The sequence below is a fragment of the Tetrao urogallus genome (assembly GCF_951394365.1).
Source record: "Tetrao urogallus genome assembly, chromosome: 6".
Lineage (NCBI taxonomy): Eukaryota > Metazoa > Chordata > Aves > Galliformes > Phasianidae > Tetrao > Tetrao urogallus.
The window spans coordinates 13,628,189-13,642,559 of record NC_136819.1 but is presented as its reverse complement, the minus strand read 5'-3'; the positions used below and the strand labels follow the sequence as shown (position 1 = coordinate 13,642,559).

The 14,371-nt window shown below is 37.3% G+C and overlaps 1 protein-coding gene across 1 annotated transcript in view; it reads left to right on the top strand.

The window, feature by feature from the left end:
• Nucleotides 1–14,371, top strand: part of KCNQ1 (potassium voltage-gated channel subfamily Q member 1) — a gene marked incomplete at both ends in the record, with an annotated part of 327,746 nt that overhangs the window by 101,658 nt on the left and 211,717 nt on the right. Inside the window, 2 exons of the mRNA XM_079537031.1 lie at nt 645–710; nt 3,186–3,306. Of these exons, the coding sequence (XP_079393157.1) occupies nt 645–710; nt 3,186–3,306 (187 nt within the window). The remainder of the gene's footprint in view (nt 1–644; nt 711–3,185; nt 3,307–14,371) is intronic.

Genomic DNA, 14,371 nt, shown 5'->3' with positions numbered 1-14,371 from the left:
AAAATTTGTTGGACTTTGTTTTGTTCTAAAGATTAAAAAAAAAAAAAAGGCACTATTATGATTAATTAAAAGAAAACATGAATAGTTTGTTTTGCTAAGTCTTTCTCAGCGTTGACTACTCATCTGTCTGAAAATTTTCCCCAAGAAATCCGATTTGAGGCAAGCACTCGGCTTAAATGGTTGAAGCTGGCTGTCATAACTGCTTTTTTTTTAATGCAATGTACCATGTTGCTTTTAGCATCAGTGGCAGGAGCTAGCTATGCTGTGGAACCAGACCAAGAGTAGTACAAGGTTGTACTCTTTGGAAGGGAAACACTTGAGGGAGCCGTGAAGTCAGGAAGGAGAAGGCAAACGTATAGATGACATTTTTCAAGATAGGACTGGCTTCTGAGGAGGAATACCTTGCCAAAGAATTTTTGAAGAGGCACAATGCCTCCCCTAGTGGTCGTTTAATATTCTGCTAATTTGCAATACAAACTGGAAGAGTTTCCCAGAGTCGATTTCCCAGTATTATCTATTTTTAAAGATGTCATACTGCCTGCATAGGTATGTCTGCATCTCCTCAGCTGTCTGTCTGGAACTTTTTTCTTTCTTCCCCCCGCCCCTCCTATCTCTGTTTTATGTGTATCTTTACTATAACTCAGATTGTCAGCGTTCCTGGCCATCCTTTTCCACAGACCAGCAATCTTCCAGCGCTCCTTCCTCTCCAGGTAAATCTCATAATATTTCATTTCTCCATCACCTTTGTTAATTACTAAAATCTTGCAGTGTTCTGTCTGGAATTGCCTGTTGTGGCACAGAAAATTATAGTGCAGGCTTTTTAAGAAAGCGTAGGCTTCTTATTAGAATTTTAAGCTTGGAAAGTTTTTCAGATTGTGAACTGCAAATGTTGAAATAAATACTACCCAGTGTTATTTTTCTAAATGCATTAATTAAAATTTAAGTGTTCCCTGCTTAAAGGTGTTTTCAGTTTTTGATTGTCCTTGCAGAAGAGGAATTGGAAGCTGTTTTCTCACATAAAAACATCCTACTACCAGAAAAGAAGCTCCATGAATGTCATAGGGCATACCAAATTGTGTTAGTAATGTAGAAAACTCATCAGTAATTTCTTGTGAGTGATTGTGATTGTACTCATTGATTAAGAAGTTTGGACCTTCTGTTTTAGAGTGGGAGTTCTCGTGTTAGGGGGAGTGTATTCTTCACCATTTGAAAGTAGTATTTGGCCCAGCGTTATCAGTGGAATAGCCATACCTTGTAGTGCTATCCATCAAATACAAAGATAATAAATTTTGGGGACCCCTGAATTCTGGTAAATATCCCTTGCTGTATCTGTTTGCTGTTTCTTTTCACTCATTATCCATTGAATTTTTCTTTTTAAAGCCTTTTTTGTGTGTGTGTGTTTGAGAAACAGCCACTCAGAGTCCAGTGGGCATGGATTTCTTTTTATATCACTTCTATTAGGTGTTCAAGAATCTCATTGCTGGCCTTTGTACCAGAGTGGCAGAGATCATGACAAACTTCTTTTTCTTGTCTTCAGCTTTACCCTTTTGGCAATTCTTAGTAATGTTTGCTTATGGATGAGGGTTAAGAAATGCTGACTTTTTTGTCAGTTGAGAAATCTTTTGTTCAGCTTGGGCAAAACCTTTGCCTTGAAGCCTTAACATAGATGTTTTTTGAATCAGTCATTAGAAAATTAACTTTTGCAGGCTGCAGACCTGACTAAGTAACAAGCTGCCTCATTCCACTAAAATGCCCAGTGATCTATTGAAAAAAACACTCTGTGGTCCAGTCCTTGAGGGCCAGCAGTGTTACTTTTCCTGTGTAGATGTGTAAGTCATGAGGGAGATTGTAATTTCTGACATCAGTCTTCTCCCTGGCTTTTCAGCTCTTCCAGTGAGCAAATCAGCAGTGATAAAGCTGTATATGGGGCAGTTAGCTAGTCTGCTCTGGAGCAGATTTACTTCAACAGAACGTGTGGAAGGGAACCCTTTGTGAACACCATGCTCTTCTCTTGACCCCTCCTCACTCTGTGCCAGCAGATTGCATGGAAATGTTTTGAAGTGGTTCCTCCTTTATGTTTGAAGCAGCAAGATTATATATATGAATGAGAAATAAAAAGTAGAGAACTGCATCAGTCACTAGAACAGAACGTGATCTTGGTTATAACCATCTTAGAAGTTTCTAAAATAAGGAGAGAGAGACTGTATTTGCCTTTTATTAAGTAGCTTCTCATCTCAGTATTCTCAGTCAGCTAATAGGTAAATATTGACTTCCTGTTCCAGATGAGGGTACTTACTGAATTAAAATGGTTGTGTTAGTGAATATCTACAGAAACTTGCTTACTGGTTTTGATTCTCTATGCAATTTGTTTGCACTCAAGTGTAAATACAGTAATATTTTATGCATGCAGAAATTCTGTAGCTTCTTTGACAAATGTTAAGACTACACTCAAAAATGCACTTGGGGTTCTGAAACTGGCAGAACTTAGGAGAAATTAGTTTAGAAGGAGAATTTAGTTTAGAAATGAAATCTGTACCACTCTGCCTAATTTCTTGGATGTATGAACATTTTGGTTATAAAAGCAATTCTGTCTCCCAGAACTTCCACTATCTGAAATGGTCTTTCCTCTGTAGTGCTCCTTGTGATGAACTGTGCATCTTGACATTTGACTCATGTAGGGGTTGATAGATGAGGCTTCCTTCCCATGAAGTGAGGGAGGGATTGGGAACCTATAAATTGGCTCAGACAGTGTGTGAGAGAAGCTGTCTTACCATCATGAAAATGCTGATGCTCCTTTGGTGATCTAGACCTGGTTTCTTGGTCTTAGTCACATTAATTACATACCATGAGATGATTTTATAAATCAAAAATTGAACTAGAGATGATATAGAGGAACTGATCTTGTCATTCAGGTGTTCATGCACTACTGCTATAGAGCAGACTGGTATGACTGATTATCATATATTGACTTTTAGAATGTGCTATGATACTTTAAATTCTAGTGTATAAGGAGTATAAAGAGTTCTACTTCTAATGAACTTTAAGCTGTATGCACATCTTTGTAGTAACTTCTGGTTATAATATTCTGTTAAAATGCACTGTATTTCAGAAATCCAAGCAGTAAGTCGTTTTTAGAAGAAGCTGTATGCTATTGCTATAATCATTATCTGCATATTTTCTCACAGTGAAAAAAAGCCCGACGTTTTTAGATGTGAACACAGGACCCTTCATCAGGACCAACAGTTTTGCCGATGAGCTTGACCTGGAGGGTGAAACGCTGTTAACCCCAATAACTCACATCTCACAGTAAGTCAAGGTCATTGAATTGTGCATTAGTTGACTTAGACAAGAGAAGCCAATCCAGGTGGGAGGAGCTGAAATATGGAGCTGATAGGGCTATCTCAGATATTTGCGTCAAACTCTTTTACCTTGAAGTCGGTGTATACTTTTCTGAGTGCCAGTAAATCTTCTTGTTGACCTAAAGAAAAGTTCACTTGGCTTTGACACAAGGTTTTAGTTTTTAGCTAATGTCCGTGGGCAGCTGGTGGTTGATAGCCTTAAGATTTTCACATGCAGACAATGTGTGGGAGTACTTGCCTGTTGAGAATTATGTTAATCCCTCCGTCGTTTTCCAGTGGAATAGCTGTAAAGTGCAAATTTAGAAGTACATAAATGAAATACTGGCCTTTAGATTTCAGCAGTACCTCCTGGAGTGATTATAAGATGATATGTATTGGAAGAAAAATGTGTTTTGATCTTTATTACTGCTTTGTGATGTATTGAAATGACTTGAAATAGGCCTATATTTTTTGTTTTTGTTTTTGTTTTTTAAAAGGTTTTCCATGTTTCTTTTATGCTAAAATGTCATGGCTCTTCAGATTGTTCTAAAAAATTCTTAAGATAATAGAATTTAAGTACACTACAGTGTCAAAAGGAATAATGACTCAAGAACAGCTAAATATTTTATTTGAACACCTTAAAAATATCTGTCACTGTCTAATTCAGACTCCTAACAAATTCATATTGTTTGCCATAGCAAATGTGTGACAGTGTTTAATAGATCAAACTCTTTCACCTTGCTGGCAGAATGAGAGAGTTTCTTCCTTTCCTATTCCTAGAAATCTGACTATTTCTGCAGTGAAACCACAGATGAAAATTCTTGGCATACTTACGTTTCAGAGGTACAGCATATGCAGAAATGCCTGCTGCCAATTTTCAGGCCTTCTTTCTCAGTGATATAAATAGCAGAGAAGCACAAACGTACATGCTACAGCCCCTTTGGAAAGGGTATGAAACAAAGAAAATGTAGGTTTTGGAGAACAGTGCCAGCTCCCATACAAAATAATTTGCATTCTCAGCTGAATCACCTACATGTACATACATCTGTAGGCAGAGAGTTTAAGAGACTTTTATTCTGGAAGATTTCTTAGTGGTGCAAGCAGGAGGAGGAAGTCATAAATTTCCTCTAGCCTTAGACAAGAACAACGGAGCAGCAAAACCAGATCTAGAAGTTTCCTTTCCATTGCTTTAAAAAAAAACACCAAAAAACCAACCAAACTTAACACAACATTGCAAGGCTTTCTTTAAGGGAAATAAGCTTTGGTGCTAGGAGTTTTCATCATCCAATTTGGACTTGCTAATGATTCCTTTTTTTCTCATTGTCACCTTGAAACATTATAAACAGTAAGGCGCTCTTCTACTTTAAAGTCGGATTGTGTAATATTTGAGAGGTGATTTTTATTATATTATTGTCACTTCTGGGAGCCCTTTGGATATAGGTAATGTGAATCAGCCCCCCAAAAATATGGAATTCACATTCTTTTACTTGTTCATTGTTTTTATTTTTGTTTTTTTTTATTATTGTAACCTTCATTGAAATTCCTATATCGTTCTAGATTATAAGTAATGGAACAGTACAAAATGTGTCCATGTATTTGCTTTGTGTTGAGTCTCTATTAAGGCAGAAGAAAGTGAAGGTCATGTATTGGTAGTTTGTTTGGTTTTGGTTTTGTTTTGATTGGTTTTCAAAGACTTTTTGGTTCTCAATTCAAAACCAGATAAACTGGATTAAATGTAAAGCTGGATAAAATATTAATTGACTTGCATCCCTTTGAAGTATGGGTGCCCACATGTTGTGTAGCTTATGGGCTGCTCACTCAGAAGTGCATTTACTTGGTATGCAGTCGATTAAATGTCGAAACAAGGCCAGAGAGGCCCATAGATATAAACGTTTGGCAAAAAGTTAGAGAAAACCTTGTATTTTGCAGAGTTTGTTGTTGTATTTCACGTTTAGATAACAGATGTTCTCCCCAGCATTTTGGAATTAACAAGTCTGTAATGCTTTTTTTTTTTTCCTATTGGGTTGTACAGTGAAAAGCAAGTTATTGTGCAAAGTTTCAGCAGACACGTGCTGCTGGATGTTAAAGACCCACCAATTTCCACCAATTATTTGGACAAATGCTTATTTTTCATTCTTAATTTCAAAGTCCTAAGGAACAAATGTTTATGAGCTGTTATTGCACGTGTCAGGAGGGCCTGAATATTAAGCGTGTGGGAATATAAGTAAGCGTGAAATTTAGAGCTATCGCCTATGCAATATGATTACTCCAAATTAGTTGATAAGGAAATAAGCAACCATTATGCAAGCATTGCCAGGCACTTAACAAAAATGCAGCACCAGCTATGAAAACAACTTAGGAGGGAAAAGTCAAATAAAGTGCAAATAGCTCTAGTTGCAGGTCTTAAAAGCAAGTCATAATCTATCAGAGAGACAGGAGTATGAAGGCAGTTTAAGGAGCTGAGGCAGTGCCTCTTCTGTAGAACTCCTGATCTAGGAATGCTTAGGTTTGGTATTGGATGCATTATTTCCTGGTCAATTACATATTCGTTACAACATATATATGAGTTTGTCCACCAACCACAGAAAGGTGACTCCAGAATAACCATGAATGTTTGAACGTCATAAATACATGAATAAGTATGACACAGTTATTTGGAGACATGCAACTGGAAAATGACTTCTGTTTGACGTTGTGGGAAGTATTTCCTTTTGACACATAACATAATCTTCTGGCAAAAGTGGGAAGTACCTGCTGCACTACTATCAGGCAAGCACTTGATATCATTGTGTCTTGGCTTGGGTTGTAGACAGAAAATTCTATCTTTCAGTTGTTATGACAAAGGGCTTTAGAAAGGCTTTATGTATCTAGGCCTAAAGTTCCCTTTAAATCAAATTTCAGTGTCTTGCTTGCTTATGCAATAATTATTCCTTATTTTTTATATGGAAGCAGATTTTCTAATTGAATCTAACTTGCTGAATTTTGAATGTGATTCTGAAATAAATTATATAGCTAATATAGCCCTATTTCAGTGGAATTAGGGGAAATCTTTCTTGTGGAAAAATGGCTGCAGCTGTTAATCGTGTCCCTCCTACTTTGAGGAAGCAGAAATACAGAAGCACTTTCAGACCTGATGTTTAAGCAGGAAACAGATTAACAGAGAGTAAAACAACTTTGTGGCAGATGTATGAAAAAATACAGAACAGGATAGTAGCAGATAAAAGAGTGTGACTGTGCTTATTCTTCTATGTGAGAAGTTCCATAAGCTTAAGATTCAGTTGGAACAACCTATTTGGCTGTCAGAATTCACCCAGAAAGTGAACTTTGAAACATGCAAAATGGGGAAGAGGTGAGTTAAACTGAGCAGAAAAGAAAGAGAAGGAAATAATGAAAAACTCTCAATCCAATGTATCTTCATATAATGAGTTCTTCACTCCTTAAAGCGGTTTAAATATAGCTCCAATTCTTCATTTTTTTTTTTCAGGAATAAATTCATCTCTCTCTTTTTCATTTCCATAGTTTTCTACTCTCAAGGTTCAACAGCTCGTTAAGCAGCGGCTTATTTAATCAGTTTTGATATATAATGTATAGTACTTCGTTCTGCTTCCTAATAAGTACTTTTTTAAAAAGGAAATACTCTCTAGGTTTATAGAAGCATCTAGTTTGGAAAAGACCTTCCAGATCACCGAGTCTAACCATCTATCTGGCCTGCCAAGTCCCATCACTAACCCGTATCCCTTAGTGCCATAAATGTATTGTCACTTTATTGCCGAAATTAAAATATAAAGATAGCCTTTGAAAACTGTGTTTAAACTCCATATATACAGAGGGGTTTTTTTGTTTGTTTGTTTGTTTTGTTTTTTTACAAAGTGTACAGGGTTTGATGTGACCCCTTAAAGTACTCGTATCTAGTTAAATCTCCTTGAGTATCGTGCCAAATGAGTACTCACTGATGTAAGATTGCATAGGCCAATATACTCTCTGTGCAAAATTGCTGGCAAAATTCTTGATTGCCAAATAATAAACGTGTTACTACTTCATATATCTCTCTATCTCTTAATTTTAATTTTTGTTTTGCAAAGATTGATGTCAATCCAACTACTTCAGGGAATGTGTTTCAAAGCAAAAGCGGCTACATAGTGCTTTTGTGTTCCTATTGCTGTTTATATGGCCAAAATAACAACATGGTGTTCTAATGATTCTTTCCCACGTGTTTCATAAGTCTCTATTGAGATGACAGATGTTTCATGAGATAAGTGTTGGTATTGGTGGTATACTTACACCTGTAAAATAATGTTTAAGTGCAGGATTGCTTACAATGGCATACCGTGATCTTTGGGTTTAATGCTGCACGCTTATACTAGAATAAAGCATTAGATTAAAAACAAAAAGCACTTCTGTTAAGTGTATTTCTACCCTGAAAAAAATGTAACTTCACCTTTCTTTTCTATCTCTGTCAGCACCTCGGGTGTGGTGAAAAAAATGTAACATCACCTTTCTTTTCTATCTCTGTCAGCACCTCGGGTGTGGTAGAGTCTTCTAGGCATTGTATTAGGAGCAAGTGATAGGTTCCTGTGTTGGAGATGTTTTTAAAAATAAACTTTCATGTAATTAAGCAAATAAATTTGGTGCTTTTTAATTTTTAGATTGGGGAAATGACTGCAGACAGATCTTTCTGAGCAACTGAAATGAATACTTCGGGGCACTTTATCGTTTTAATTGTATTTCAAAGTGAACTGACAAACAGTGAGTGCAGTGTCCATGGTGCTGCAGTTACCAATGGCTTTTCATTGAAGTAATGTTTTCTTTCATATTTCCTTATGATTTTATTAATGTTTTACGTTTTAATTAGCAGCATATAATCTATTGGCAAAACACAGAACCTCATTATCTAGAACAAAGAGTTCTGAATGTGTTTTATAACTGTCACATTTCTGTTAGATTTTCAGTGAATACAATCCCTATTTGCTTTCATTTGATAGCTCATATTGTAACAGATTCCTGCTTTTATCTTCCTTTTCTATGCCAAAATGATCCTGTGGAGATATTTCTTTTTCACTCTGAAGTAGCCAGATCTAATGGCTGCCTTCTATTGCTGCAAGAATTCTGTTTGAAATGCTGCTAACAATATATAAACCGTGACTTCCACGGGGTCCATTTTATCATTAATGACAGGGCATGTTGGCAGAATAGCAGTGGAAATTGTATGTAAAAATATTCTTCGGTTAATTCCAGAACTAAATGGTCAAATGTCACCGATTACTGTGCTTTGTAGTATTCCATTCATTTACTTTACTCCCTGTTGTTGAATCTGTTGATTTAATAGTTTTATAGATAGTGGTGTGGACTCATTCCCTGAGTTCTTCCCTCTCATGCTTTGGTTACTAAATTGCAGTAAGTGTGGCCATAGGAAGAAACTCTAGAACTCTGGATGTATCAGGAGTCAGATTTTACTCATCAGTCCAGCTGCTTTGAGCCATTTGGCCACATGAGGATATGAAAAAAAAACAAAACAAACAAACAAGAAGTGTCTGTCGAGCTGGTTTGATAAGCAATCAAGGAAGATCCTTTTTACTTTTTTTTTTTTTTTTTAAACTAAAGGAAATCCCACAATGGCAATAAATGAAAGACAGCATCATAATCCTGTTCTGGTTTCTCATTTTCTCATTTTGCATCCTGTGGCAGAGGAAATGTAGTGACAGTGCTAAGCGTAACTAATTCGTGGATCAAGACATTGTAGTCACCAGGAAGAACTCAGAACTCTGATTTAAGTTAGCAAATTAAGTTAGGTAGTTCCAGATTTAGGGGCCTGCAAATCTTGTCCGCATGTCAAGAGCTAGGTGGTTATAGTAGAGCAGGGTGTAAGCAAACTTGGCTATTTTAGATAAGCTGTTTTCGTCATACTCTGTCAGAATTTCGATTTCTGACTTATGGATATTGTTAGAACCCAGAATTACTTCTGGGAGAGCTATTACATTTCCACTGTAGCAATGAGCTGGTAGCATCAATTTCTTGCATTTTCTTCTGCGGCTGTCTGAAAATTGTTATAAACTCTTCTCTGTTTTGCTCCTGAAAAGCACTGTAGCCATTGCTATGTGACAGCAAGTGTGCTACTTTGATTTCATGTGTTACTGCTTCAGCAGTGTATGTATGTATGGAATCTCTTATTCTATGCCTAGGCTTGGGCTGACAACAGTTGTTATTTCATCTGTAATACCCGACAGGTGGGATCCCAGCACACCAACAGAGTTGTGTGCTTTAATGGTACCTGATGTCCACCACAGGGCTGGTTAAATTGACTCACTGTGTCTTCTGTGGTATAGGCAGCTAATGGTAAGCTCTGTTTTCATAGGCGAATTACCTGAGATAAGATGAAGTTGAGGCTTGGGCAGATCTTCATGGTGTCTTATTTCACCATCGACACTGTAGGAGCTGGGCTGCTTCCGACAGTACAATAAGTAATATGGCTAACATCTGTCCCATGTGGTTACTCATTTCTTTCATCTTCAGGGAGAAGTTTTTGTGTACTGTGGTGGGTGGTTGCTTTTTTCATAGATTAGATAGAATGTGTAGTTTACAGCTATAGATTTGAAGACCAGAGGGGATAATTAGATTGTTTCCTTTGATCTTGTAGAAGACAGACTGTAGTGCTCTGTTAAGCTGGATTCAGCATTGCTGTGCTGTGTTCTTAATATTAGCAAAAACACAATGAAAAGAATTGAGTTTCATAAGCTTAGAGAGCAAACAGGTGCAAAATCAGGCAGCCACCCAGAATTTGTGATTTCTTCCCTCCTTTTATCGTAACAATCCATTTATCAGAGACGAAAGGGCCTTCGTATACTCAGGCATTTTTTTCTTTTTTACTACATTTACCAGAATGTAGTATTAAACAATTATGTTCTATGTTACAGTTTATAAGCATTTATGAAATAATAATTCTAAATCTGTACCTTTCTTACTGTTAATGGTCACTGATGAATTCCAGTACAGCATATAATTACCACTTGGCTATTTTATGTATCTAACATAGTATAAAAGTAATGTGTTGACTTTTCTTAGTGTACAGACCATCTAGACAGAAGCTAAGATAGCTTAGCTATTTCTTTTGTGTTGCAGATGAACGTTGCATTCCTTGGTCTCCAAGCGCTGGTTTACATCTTGATTGATGTTAAGTAATTAAGCCGGACTCCAGCTGCTTAGTGGTTCAGAAGTGCAGGGTTCCTGTGCTGTAAAAACAACAAACAGTTCTCCACTTACTAACTTTTATCATTGTTTACTTTGGGCGCCGTGTAGAATAATAAGTGCAAAGGCTTTTTTTTTTTGGGGGGGGGGGGTGAGGGGGAAGGGGAAAAGCAGAATAAAAATGTCCCAATTCCACTTAGCGTTTGACAAAGTTAAATTTAGGATCATCTTGAGCTAGCGCCAGAATTAGAATTAAAAGCATGAACATTTTGTTTCTACCGTGAGGATGGAGGATAGCTTTACTTTTTTCTTTAGATGTGATGGGTAACAGTTTGTACAGTTTATATTGTGTATGTTTTTGGATAAGAGTACACGTGACTTTAATACAAAACACAGAAACCCAACACTTTCAGTGTTTCTAAAACAATGAAGTAGAATCATGGAATCGCAGAAACAAAAAATGAAGTAGAAATTTTGTGTAATGATTTGTTGAATGTATGGCAAATAATAGTTTTCATCTGGTTGTGGTAATGAATGCTTATCATGAAGCTGTAAAATTTGTTACTTAAAATATCAGCACCATTAACATATTTTGAAATCTGTGTATGCCATCAAGCCTGAATGGATTGCAGTGTAGCAAACCTACCAGGATTTGTCATCACAGCTCTCCAGTGGGGATCTCTGATAGTCCTACAACACTGTGGAAGTACCTCTTAAGATCAGTGTGAGCCAACCAAGCAATACAGTTGACTACTGGATCTTTATTCCATTAAATAAGCATTTTTAGCAAAATTATTCTAATATTGGTGTATACATTAGCATTCATAAATATTTATTGAAGCTGTCAGTGAAAGTGTAATTGCAGATATCTGTTTCTGTGTTTGGGGCAAATGTAGCTGGAAACTGACACAGGAAAAAAAAAAAGCAAATAATTTGTATAATATATTTTTGACATAATTGTATACTTCCAGGCTGAACTATCAAATACAAACATGAAACAGTACACTATTAAAAGCCAATAGCATGTGTGACCCACGGGACCCCTGCATTTTAATTATTGGATAACACTTCATTTGTAATAAGGTCTTGTGAGAACATCTTTTGTACGAAGTGCGTTATCTAGGAAAATATGGAAACCTACAGCTGGTTTAAGTATTGCAGAGTATTGCAATAGGACAGCAGTGCTAAAGGAAAACACCTTTTTGTAGTAGTATTGATGCAGAAGGAAACAGTTTCAAAAGGAGTAAATGAGATGGTGCATCTGTTTGTAGTTGTGTGTGATTGCTTGGGAAATGGCAAGCTGTACACTGAGTAGAAGTGAGCTAAAAATTGCTCAAATGTGCTATGAACACAAATTGCCTTTTCATACAAACCTCATTCCACAGTGTTTTACAGAGATAAATATTGCATTTGCAGGCTTTTTTTCACAGGAAAATGCTGCTCCCAGGAGGACCAGGGATTCAGAATTTAGTATTTTCTTTTTGCTGCACTTCTTTGGAAATCCTTTTTGAGCATTGACATGCTACTGAGTTTCTTCTCCAACTTCTCTTTTTTTCTGACTGCTTCTGAGGTTTTTTTTTCCTGAGTTAAAAACATGATCAGTTACAATGGGTGTGTGACACGTGGTGTCCCCAGCCATGGCCACTTGCCCTGGACTGAGAGACCGCATCAGGTAGCTGTTTACTGCAGTGCAACTTCTTCATGCATCTACAAAGACTGAAAATAGTTGTTTCACTCAGGGACTTGGTCATTCCTATGTATAGGACTGTTTTGTTTTGATCACCATGGGAAGTTAAAATAGAATAGGGTAAAGCATTTCCTTTGTGTTGCAGATAAAATGCCTTAAATACCTTACAGTAGCTGTCAGCTTGCTAGAGATCTACAGAGGAGCACTTGACCTTTTGCTTGTGGTTGTGTTTTGGTCTGTGTTTTCCTTAGGTTATTGTACTACACCTGTTTCTCTGGTTACTGTGAGATAAAAGTAAATACAGATGCTAGACACTGCTGTGCCTGGTAACGTCTATGTCTTTTGCAAGGAAAAGTAACATTTATCTATTTTTCCTCCTATATTTGTTTTTATCCCTTCTACATGTAAAATGCATAAATGCAATGCTTAAAAGAAAGTGGAACATGAAGTGGTATCTGCTGAGAGCCTGGCTGTTGGGCTGGAGCCTGCCCCACAACCAAGTCCCATCTCCTGTGCAACCAAGTGTCTGCCAAGCAGAAATGTCACTGTTCCTGAAGAGGGAAGTCATTGGCAGTGGTGGGGTTCCCAGTGATTTGATCTTTTAGGAATTCTGAACCCACATGAATTGTACTCGGTGTGATGCAACGTCCTGCAGAGAGCCAATGAAGTGAGCCGAGCACAGCAGAAACATAATAAACATAATACCCTGCATGTAATCTTAGTTTATGAGAGTCTGCATTTTGTGGGTGTAGGGTTGTCGTGTTTTCACTGTTTTGTTTTGTTTTTGAGGAATGGCACTTCACAGAGACTAGATCTGTGAAAAGAGCTGTGTTTTAATGGAAAGATGATGCAAAATATGTTTCTAGATCCCTGCAGAACTTCGGTTCACATGCAGGAATACAAGGGGTGGTAAACTAAGAGCTGTATCTGAGATGTTGCATTTGGAAATCACTTTCATCTACCAGTGTAAGTTTACCATTTTGACCAATACTTAAAGGTGTAGGAAGTAAAAAGTACTTGAATTGTTGCCGTGAACTATTTTTCTGTTGTGCAGTGCTGGTATATTAGGAAGCAGTTGAACCCCTATATCTTAGCCTGTTTTGACGCTAAAGTCATACTAATACTTTTAAAAATGTGAACCCAATATATTTGGGATCTGGCTTGTCAAAAGCATAGAAGAAATTGTGAACAAAGAGCTTATCTTTTGATGAAATGAGTTTTATTTTCTTGTTGAAATACATTGCTTTCAAAAATGAGTAAATTATTTTTATTCCATAAGGCATCTCCAGCATTCAGTAATATTGCTTACAGGAAAGAACTAGTGGAGTTCCTGGCAATCGGTTTTGCTTAATTTGCCATACAGGTGTTCTCCATGCAGGTTAGCCGTTGTTCAATGACTACTGAGCCCTACCTTACTTGTTAAAAAGCATTCTGCAGTAACAGTGGGATCCAGAAGTGCTCATACTGAGCATCACTCTTCTCCAGTTGCCAGTTTTGTGAGGTAGACTTCACAGGCATCATTGGGCAGCAGTGAATGGTTTGAAAATCCTAACACAAAATGGAAACTTGTTTTGGACTGTCCCACAGATGGGAGCACTCAGGTGACATCACCAAAGTGGTATGGGATGTCAATTTTTCTTATGCTTAGCAATATGAGCTGTCATCTGTGCTCAGTTCACCGGAGTTGGGGTTGAAAAAACAAAGAAACAAGCTTTGTCTGAAGCATTACAAATTCACCTAGACCTGAAAGTCAGGGGTCAAATTCCCTCCATTGTTGAACATGTAGTGTTCTGGAGCTTTGTGTGGGAGGCTGCAGAGGTAAAATCCATCCTTTTCTTCTCTCCTTTTACCTAATGTCTAGGATGCTATGTTGCCACATGTGCTATTGTTTGCCTTTTTGTTTTCCGCTTGTATTGGTTTCCAGAAACACTAGGCTGGATTTAGAGCTCAGCTATGTTTGGCAGTATGCATTTGAATAGCAAAAGTGAGATTTTATGCTGTATGTATTCCTCCTGAAAATGGACTGACATAGATAGCTCAGTTTGAAGGCAGAAATCTGTTTTGGCACAGCACTGGAAAATTTGGGAAACTGTGCCTTACAGACTGTATTGTAACCCTCAGTCCTGCTGTACTGACCTGCTTTGAGAAAAAAACATTGTTCTCT